This window comes from Lactuca saligna, chromosome 2, assembly GCF_052625555.1.
Source record: "Lactuca saligna cultivar CGN05327 chromosome 2, ASM5262555v1, whole genome shotgun sequence".
Classification (NCBI taxonomy): Eukaryota; Viridiplantae; Streptophyta; class Magnoliopsida; order Asterales; family Asteraceae; genus Lactuca; species Lactuca saligna.
The window spans coordinates 164,026,268-164,036,410 of record NC_136418.1 but is presented as its reverse complement, the minus strand read 5'-3'; the positions used below and the strand labels follow the sequence as shown (position 1 = coordinate 164,036,410).

Below are 10,143 nucleotides of genomic sequence, written 5' to 3'. Positions count from 1 at the left end.
ACTAGATTGCGTGCTCTCAGGGGCCTCAAGGCTTCGCCAAAATACCCTAAATACTAAGAAAAGTTGGGCTAATGTGGAGAGAATCGAGAGAGATTGCTTACAGGAGGTGTGGAGGAAGAATGGACAAGAGATCTGAATTTATAAGTTGATTTTAGGGCAGACGCGCCACTCATAGACAGGGCGCCCGCTGTGTTCAAGCTTGGTCGGCAAGGGTACCTCCCGGAAATGGACACGTATCAATCAGCTAATGGAGCGACGTGACAAAACGAGTAGGTGAGGACAAAACTTCAAAAATTCATATCTCGGCTATACGAGCTTTGTTTTTAACGTTCTCTATATTCACGCGCAAGTATTTCTGAGTACTATAATTTTCATTTAGATCCCGTTGGCAAATTCTCATCCGATTTTAAATTTAACAGTCTTCAAAGATTACACTGCTAATGACCGTGTAAAATTCATAACTTTTACATACGGACTCCATTTTCGACTTTCTTTATATCATTGGGCTCCTATTAACAAGATCTTCAACTCTTGTTTAGATTGTCTTGGCTAACAATCAACCAATCTAAAATTCAATTTCTATGTCCGTACTGTTGTGTTGAAACTTCGAAAAATCATAAATTCTTCATATGAAATCAGATTTAGACGTTCTCCATATGCATGCTATTGGTTTTACGATTACTACAACTTTTGTTTAGACTACTCAAACTAATAAAACAACCTATCTAAATTTCACTTTTTACGACGCATGTTGTCGTATAGGGTAGAACGTGAAACTTTAAGCGACCATAACTTCTTCGTTCTAATTTCGATTTGAGTGTTCCGTATACCCCTGGAATCCTCATCACAACTACTTTGATTTTCATCAAGGTCATTCGGCCTAATTATTATTATATTTAAGACACATATTTTATTCTTATTTTATTATATCACTTTAAGGCTTAAGCACATATACTATATATAACTACACATAAAACACATTATACTCAATAATTCTCTTTATTTACTTTATATAAAGGTTACGATTGTTGACTGTTACAAGTATATCATCTTATTAATGCTTAGAGAGAAAACAAAGATGTTACACCTACCCTCACCCCAACTACACCAACACCTAAGCACCCGCCTCAGACCTACACTGGTACAAAGACACATACCAAAAACCCCACCCTAACAACGCCAACACCGACGCCACACCATTCCTATTCGAATACCAATGCCCACCACCACACATACACTTACACACACTCACAAGGTAGCACACATCATTTTGAGCGGATAAATGTTTAATAAATGAAAATTTTATCATTTTAAAAAATTAATAAGTTATAGAAAATCATAAAAATATATTTTGGTTAATACTTTATATTTTATTTGACAGATCTGTAAACCAAACAAAATACAATTTTCATTTCATGTCAAAATAAACACATTATAATTTTGAAAGATTTCATTCATTAACCAAATATCACCTTAAAATCCGGAAACTTTTTACTTTTTCAGGTGAAAAACTTGAACAAATATTCTTGGATAAGGTAGTGTTTCGATCGTTTAATTGGATTTATAATAAGATGCAAAACTCAAAATCCATTTATTACATAAATTGATTTTTGTTATTTCTTTTATAATTTGTTACAATTTTTAGGGGTCTTGGTAGTTAAATAAAATAATAATAAATAATAATAATACAATGGACCCACGAATGAGAAAAAGTTCTTGAAGCCGTGAAAATGTGAAATTTGCTGGGGTTTGGGGGAATCCGGTGAAAGGGACATAAATAAAAGATGGGCTGCGCCAAATTCCGGTGGCGGTAGGTTTGGGTGGGGCAGGGTATGGTTTTGTCCCGTCGGGGTGACGTGTAGCGCCGCCGTGGAAGGTTAAAATGGTAAATGTGACTCAGGTCTACGTGTGGTCCTTTACACGATAGTGAGGTGTTTTTGTGTTTGTATCTCATTTGCATTTATTATGTTTAGTTGATATATACCACCATTTATTATTTTATTTCTCTCAGGTTTCATTTACATCCCTATACTTCCAAGTTTTATCAAAACTGTCAATTCAATTTTAGTTTAGTTTCATACATTGTCATTATAAAATATTTTGAGATTTGTTTATTTGGTCATTGTAAATGATTCCTCTAAATCATTTTCATTTGTAACTTATGACCTTTAAAAATATATATTTATTTTTTAGCAATAACAAGATATGCAAAGCAAACAACTTTTTTGATGCTATCAACAATATATATTACTCGTAGGTTCAAATGCAAAACAAATATAGCTTCCTCTTATTGTTATAATAGTAAAAATATCATTTATTACACAATATTTTTGATGCAAAACAAATGTTTGAACAGTTACTCACAATTTTAAAACCATATTCAAATGGAATTGTGAACCACAACTCATATAAATCATTTACACACATAAATATATACATATTAACATGGAGATTCAAATATATGTTGACATGAGAATGTTAAATGAATTTGTAGCAACTAAAGATAAATTATTTTTATAGGGTCAAATAGATATATAATAATGAAAAACAAAAACAATAAAAATAATATACTCGTGAAACTATAAATGTATGAATAATGCATATTTTTGTTTATATTGTATGTTTTGTTTTCTTTTGAACTATAAAGAATAAAGACATAATTCAAGAAAAGCAAGGGACTTTTTAAGGTAAATCAATTCATTAGGGCATAAAAAGCACACTTGACAAATCAAAAAGGACACAAAGCAAATTCTTTTCAATTATACTTCTCCTTTTCAAGTTCACTCGGTTTCTCGACCATGTGACTACTGTGTCCATCATATGCTCTCTCTCTCTCTCTCTCTCTCTCTCTCTCTCTCTCTCTCATATCAAGACCTTGAAGTTGGTGCTATGAAGAAGATTCCACTCTTCTTCTACTGATAGAATCGGTGGGTATTCTTTCTCCTCCTTTATTCTTCTGGCAAATGGATTCCACTTGATTCTTCGATATTTCATGATGTTTTATTTCAGCTTACTTTATACCTGTGTATATTACCTCTTTGAATTGGTGGTCTAGGGTTTGGTTTTTATGTTGATTTACTGCTTCTAGTGGTTTGATTTAGTCTGTTGTTGATGTCAGTTGCGTTTGGGAGTGTAGATTCTAAATCGGAGTTTGGTTAGTCCGAACCTGAACTGATTTTGCTTGGATTTGAGCTCGATTGTACGTTTCGAAGCTTAGAATCAGAACGGAAGTTCGTTTAGTTGAAAGATGAAACTGATTTTGATTGAATTTCGGCTCGGAGTCACGAAATCGGAGTTCCAAAGAATACTGTAGGCAGTCTTTGAGACGTTAGAGTCGAGATTGGAGTTCGTTTTGATCGAAATTAGAGAATTTCACTTCAATTTGATTCTATTTCACGGAATCGGCTTTCCAAAATGTAGAATTAGGTAGCGTTTAGCAGGTTAGAATCAGATTTAATATCGATTTAGCTCAAAATCAAGCTGATCTACTATTAACCTCTGATTTCCGGAAGGAATTGGAGCGTTGAAACCACCATCATAGACTCACAGTGGGGGAAACAATGAGATCAGTTTGCAAATTTTGTTTAGATTTGCCTCTGAAATCTACTTTCTGGTTGCAGTAGGGTTAATTTTTGCTGGTGGTTGGGCAAGTAGGGCATGTTTAATCAATCAACGCATGTGATACAGTGATAGTTTGTTTTAGATGTTTACCGTGATTGTAAATGAATGCTATTATAAATCTTATTCATCGTATTCCCATCTTTGGCATAAATTGTTTGATGTAACTTTTCTATGAAAAAAGGGAGGATCAATCGTGATATTTATTGTCATGGAAACAAGTCAGGTCATTGTCATTGTCATTCCATTCCAGAAATGGGAGAATCCATGTTTGACTTTTCCACTTCTCAAAGTAGTTACGTATATTCGATTACACTTTAATCACTATCTTGTTGTATGATTATCTTTTCATTTTAAATTCAGAATTAAGAGAAGTGCTTGCTGGTGGGCTCATCTCATCCGCTTCAAATAAGTGATGGTGGTTGAATCATGGTTTCGTGGTCTACTAAAGTCTTCAAGAAAACACGACCATGGTCAAGAAAAGGTCCAGATTGGAGTATTAGCTTTTGAAGTAGCAAGCTTACTATCAAAGCTGGTTCATCAATGGCATTCTCTTAGTGATAAACAAGTTGCAAAATTAAGGGAAGAAATCAATAACTCAGTGGGTATCAAGAAACTTGTATCAGAAAACGATGATTACATAGTAGATTTGATATGTGCAGAAATGCTACATAATTTGGACTGTGTTGCAAGAGTAGTCACACGTCTGGCAAAAAGATGCAATGACCCTCTTTTAAAATGCTTCGAGCGTGCATACGATGATTTAATCAAGTCAGGCGTTGACCAGTACCAGTGGCAGTTGACCTGGAAAAAGATGAACAAGAAAGTCAAAAAGATGGAGAAGTTTATTTTAATCAACGCAAATTTGTATCAAGAAATGGAAACCCTCACAGAGCTTGAACAAATTTTAAGGAGAATGAAGAGCAATGAAGAACAAGATAGCATAACTTTGGTGGAATATATGAAGAAATTAGCATGGAAACAGCAAGAAGTCAAACGACTAAAAGAGTTATCTTTATGGAACAGGAGTCATGACTATGTGGTTGTCCTTCTCGCAAGATCCATCTTCACTATCTTCAATCGAATCGGGTTTGTTTTCGGAATGAACCACGTATTACCTCTGGAATCTGATTCCGATTCCGATTCCGATTTCGTTTCCGATCATATGTATAGAAGTCAATCGGTATCCACATTACTTCAATCTTCCATTCACCCATCCGAGAATCGCATCACTTTAGGAAGCATAATATCAAGATCCGGCCCGATATCAAGAACCAACAATCCAAACAATTTCTATTCCGGTCCACTTGGGAATTCAACCACGGTTTCCGGTCCCATCAAGCGCAAAAACATAACGTATTCTGGTCCTATAAAGTCAACATCAAAATCCGGCCCGCTAGCTCGCATGTCCAAAACCGGAATCAAACTATGGAACGGAAAGAGCCCGACACCACATCGTTTCAGCACCACCGGACCTTTCAAAGGCTGTATGCTCGCCGGAAACGGTTCTCCGGTGAAGCACTGTTATATAAATCCAAACGCCACCTGTTCCACGACCCCACAAACAATCAAAGAATCCGAAATGGAATTCCAATTACCAAACTGTGTCCCCAAACACAAAGTCTTTGAAGCTCCACCAGAAACACTTGGTGCTGCTGCTTTAGCTTTGCATTATGCTAATGTTATTATTGTTCTTGAGAAACTTGTGGCTTCCCCTCATTTGATTGGGCATGATGCGAGAGATGATTTGTATAATATGCTGCCAAAAAATGTTAGGAGTGCTCTTAGAGTGAGGTTAAAACCGTATGCCAAGAGCCTGGCATCGTCGGAATACGATATGGGTCTTGCGGAGGAATGGAATGAGGCGATGTCTGGAACTCTGGAATGGTTGTCTCCGCTTGCACATAACATGATAAGATGGCAATCGGAAAGGAGTTTTGAACACCAGAATCTGCTTTCCAAGACGAATATGCTTCTTGTACAGACTCTTCATTATGCGAATCAGGAAAAGACGGAATTGACGATTACTGAGCTTCTTGTTGGGTTGAATTATATATGGAGGTTTGGGAGAGAAGTGAATGCAAAAGCTATGATGGAATGTGAGAGTGGTGGGTTGATTGATGAGTCTGTTGTGAACTCAGTGAGTTAATTAGCAAGCAGCGTATCAATGATATAAAGGGTGTTTCAAGATGCTCTGTTTCCTCAAGGCAATTGTTGATGACTGAGCGTTGAGGTTTTGGCATGGAATTTGGAACTGATGGATGGATGCCTGATTGTAGATGTATAGCTAATGGTGAAAACGATTTTAATGATGTGGATTTATTACCCTACCCTATAAGAGTTTTCCTTATAAAATATAAAATGTTTCGAGTGAGATTTCAAACTATCAAAGCTTTTTTTTTTTTGTACAAGTTACAAGTTCTTGAATACTGAAAGTAATGAAAAGTCTTTTCAAAAGCTTTTTGGGTTTGAAATCGCTTATTTCATATGGTGAAAGCTTTTTCGTCAACAAACATTTTTTACTTTTTAGTTACAAGCACCGACTGAGTTTTTTCATTGTTTTTCGTATCCTTTTATTCCATTTACTTTAGTTTATTAAATACACAGACTACACATTAAAACTGTCTTCCAACATAAGTTTGACAAAATTGCCATAAGGACCCACTTCCATCGTGTCTCCAAGATCGATCTACGTTACTTCACGAAAAATAACATCCCTCTCAATATCGTCATGTTTCAGGAACCCATTCGGATCATACCTCGTACACGACCATTCTCAAACTAACACTTCACCTCAGAATTCCAATTAAAGAAACAATAGATCAAATAACCATCGTAGTGACTGTACACGTAGCAGTTTTGTGGACACGCTTGGGCTCGACCACCAAATGAACTAGTAATATTAGTGTTAGTGTGGGCTGATTATTCCAAATTACATATGTCCCTTTTGTAATGGTTGATTTTTTTTAATCAAACTTAGTAAATTTTATGATTAGCCTTATTACTAAATTATGTAATACTGTAGTATTTATATTTTTATATACGGGGTAGTGTTGGAAAAAGGCCAAGTTGCAAGGTACTCATGTGACATGTTTCTTACACTTTTTACCTATTTATTTTTCATTTATACTTTAGTTGATATAACTTTTCATTTCTATTACTTTTTGTTGTTATTATTAAACAATTATCAAACTCCTGCCTTTATCTGGGAGTAGGGGTATCAAAATTAATGCAGGGCCCATTCCTCAAAAGGGTGCACTTTTCAGTTTTATAACGTTTTAAAGGTGAGGTTGTTTAGGGATAATAATTTGTATGGGTAACTAACTTTTACAACTTGTATGGGTAACCAAAAGTGAGATTTTTAGTTTTATCGTATATTGGTACTGCATAAATTGATCCAAATATTTTCACCCCATTGTAAGTTAATACACAATTGTAAAAAAAAAAAAAAAAAAAAAAAAGTATAAGGCTGGAGGGAGTGGTGCCACCGAAACCGCACTCCCTCCTATGCCACGTAGATGTCAACTCAGATTTGTTTTTATTTCATCAACTAGAAACCGTAATGAGGGAGTGGGAAAAAGGTTAGGAGAGAGAAAGAAAAAAGAAAAGAAAGAAGATAATTGGTTGTGAGGAGAGAGAGAGAGTGCAAGTAAATAGGAGAAAAGAGAAAAAGGAGTGCGGCCATGGACTACCGCACTGCGGCCAAAACCGCAGAGAACCGCGGCCTGGGGGCGGTGTGCGCGGCTGAGGTGGCACAAACCGCGGCCCCAAACCGCAGCCACACCCTTTAGCCTAAGTTGTTCTTAAATAAAAAGATGCGGTTTGTCATATCTTTTTTTAAGACACTTGGTATTCATACACCAACTAAATCATCTATGTTAAGTCTATTAAGTCTAAATTAAACATAAACATAAAAAGTTTTAACCAACTACCATTATGTATTTATTAAGTAAATAATACACTTTGTTCAAAATTTGTGTAACTTTCATATGTAGTTACACGAAAAAACAGGTCCATAATCTTTACCCTCAACTTCTCTCTGCCTATTAAATACTAAATTTAACATCAAACAATGTTAAAAATCTTCAACAATTTACAAAACATCTTACCTTACCTTACAAACAATCGGATTCAAAAACATCCTTGGATAAAAAAAAGCAGGAAAACAAACACATTATATTATATGGTTCTATATATACTTAAAGAATACTTACAAACACAACTAAATTAAGCTTCTAGTCCCAAGTCTTCCAAATTCACACTAGACTTCATGCACCTATTGCCATGAAAAAATTATGAGTTTTTCTAATTAAACGATCTGTCTTAATGACTTAAAATTGAAAGGGAAAATTGCAAGGAATAGCAATTGACTACTCTTTTTACAAATATAGGCAACGAACTTATATTTTATACCCATAATACCAACATACTTATATTTCTTTACCCATAATAGCAATGTAATTTATTTTTTACTCATGGGTAAAAAATAAAGTATATTGGTAAAAAGTGTGAAGTAAAAAACAAGGATTTAGAAAATTTCATGAGTGAAAATCATGTCCCATCAGTAGGCAATGCAGCCATGCAAGAATTATAGGAAGACTCCAAGTCAAAATGCAGTTGCCTGGACTGCTGCTCAGTCAACTCATCAGCCGCCCCCATTTTGGCCAACCTCCCAAGCCACTCCTTCATCTTGACCTTCCCTTCAAAATCCGGGGGCAAAATCGACAATTTGTTCAACGACCCCAACAAATCAGAAAGCAAAGGAAAAACTTGACCAACAGCCACCATATTCAACTTCAAAGAATCCATCGCAGTGATAAAATTCTGCACGCATTCCGCCACAAAAGCAGCCGAGGTTCCACCGGAGGCGGTGGTTGCCGCCCTGTGCTCCACCGTGGCGGGGACGCCGGAGGTTATGAGGCGGTTCATGGCAGCAGGGCAGTCCATTTTGTAAGTGTTGTGGAATCTTTCGATATTGGGTACAGTGTCTTTTAGTGTTGATGAAAGTGTTTTGAAATGTGCAATGAGTTTTTGGCATTCGAGTTCGTATTCGGTTGATGGGATTATATCGCGAACGTATGCTTTTTCGAGTTTTTCTGTGGCTTTGATGATCGCATAAAGTTCAGCAAAATTTTCGTACATTTCTCTCTCACGTTTGTCATTCCATAGTTTCACTTCCATCTATGGAAAATGATTAACTGATTTGAAATTAGCATATGAATAAGTGAAAAAGGAACAATGTAACTGAACTTTTTTACTTGAAGGTTACTTAAGCTTAACACTGAGCAAGGTTGAAATATAAGGAACTTAAGTCGGAGGTAATAGACACATAATGCTCAAGATAATGTTAGATAAACCATTTCTAACATTTAAGAATGTTTCACAGCAGCTGATCTAAATATGAAAGCAAAATAAAGTGGAAGCATGTATAGTACAAGGAAATATATGGGTCAAACAAGAATACCAGTGTCCAAATCTGAACAATGAACCTGATAAACAATAGAGACAACTACATGCAGGAAAGAGCAAAAAAAATCCCCAGAAACTAAGATGTAAAGCAGAATGCCTAGAATCCCGAAACATAAATCCGATTGGATGCCAAAAGAGGGTAATGAATATGCAGAATTCTCACGAAAAGGGGTAAAAAAAACTGAACGAAAAAGAAACGTGGATGAGAAAGCATAATCAAGTAAAATCTTCACGAGTATCTTCGTAAACAACTAACATAAGAGATACGAAGCGACTACTGATTCTTAATTCCAAACGGAACCTAAGAAGTTTGCAAAAAGAAAATTGAGATGAATAAGATATCAAGTTCCCGATTAAAAACAGAAGGTGGGATTGAGTGAACGGGCAGAGCAGTTTGAAATTGTCAGCCAAAAGATCACCCCAAATCTTAGATGGAACTAGGGTTACATAGTGGTAAAAAATCATCAGCAAATCACACATGAAACTAGGGTTTAATCATTGATCTTATGCAGTTTTCATCATCGAACGAAGGAAGCTCAAAAATCAATGATGACAGACGGCTTTATACAAATCGAAGGAGAAAGACAGAGATGTTACCTACCTGATTGAAGGGCGGAGAAAGATGAGGCGACTGGCGAACTGGTATTTTCTTAAGAATGTAATTCAGTTCCTTCGACGCACCCTTCTTGTATGATATATCAATGGTGAAACGTAGGCTTTGATGAATGGAATCTAATTTTACAGTTTTGTCACTTCAACTAGTCACGTAACGCAATTCTGAATTCTAATTTTGCCGAAATTCGTCGAGATTTTATAGTTTGTGGGTGACAACGTTTCATTGAACACGGTTGATGGCGTCAATAACTGATATATTTTGGTTGATAGTCTTTTCAGTCATTTGTGATGGGTTAGGATTGGGAATTTTGGGTGAAAGTCAATATATCATTGTAACACCTTCCGGTATACTGAGCACGAGGCGGGTCGATGTAGCCATAAACAATGGCCGTGCACACCATCTTGACCCTCCGTGGTTGCTCGTTGTTGTGAAGGATTGTG

The 10,143-nt window shown here is 36.0% G+C and overlaps 1 protein-coding gene and 1 pseudogene across 3 annotated transcripts; one reads left to right on the top strand and one right to left on the bottom strand.

The window, feature by feature from the left end:
- The first annotated feature begins 2,783 nt into the window (after nucleotides 1-2,783).
- Nucleotides 2,784-5,992, top strand: LOC145032542 (type-1 restriction enzyme mjaxp r protein (DUF668)). 2 transcript variants are annotated; one of them, XM_078981390.1, is made up of 3 exons: nucleotides 2,784-2,927; nucleotides 3,119-3,440; nucleotides 3,982-5,992. In XM_078981390.1, the coding sequence occupies exon 3, from the start codon at nucleotides 4,034-4,036 to the stop codon at nucleotides 5,765-5,767; it is 1,734 nt and encodes a 577-aa protein (XP_078837516.1). In that variant the 5' UTR covers nucleotides 2,784-2,927; nucleotides 3,119-3,440; nucleotides 3,982-4,033; the 3' UTR covers nucleotides 5,768-5,992. The 2 variants fall into 2 exon arrangements, with proteins under 2 accessions (XP_078837516.1, XP_078837515.1); XM_078981389.1 differs by lacking the exon at nucleotides 3,119-3,440.
- A 1,585-nt stretch (nucleotides 5,993-7,577) lies between these two features.
- LOC145029296 (vacuolar protein sorting-associated protein 28 homolog 2 pseudogene) lies at nucleotides 7,578-9,854 on the bottom strand (annotated as a pseudogene). The gene is made up of 2 exons (XR_013676458.1): nucleotides 9,689-9,854; nucleotides 7,578-8,799 (listed from the first exon to the last, which is right to left on the bottom strand). The product of XR_013676458.1 is annotated as a vacuolar protein sorting-associated protein 28 homolog 2 pseudogene (transcript).
- Between the last annotated feature and the right edge of the window lie 289 nt (nucleotides 9,855-10,143).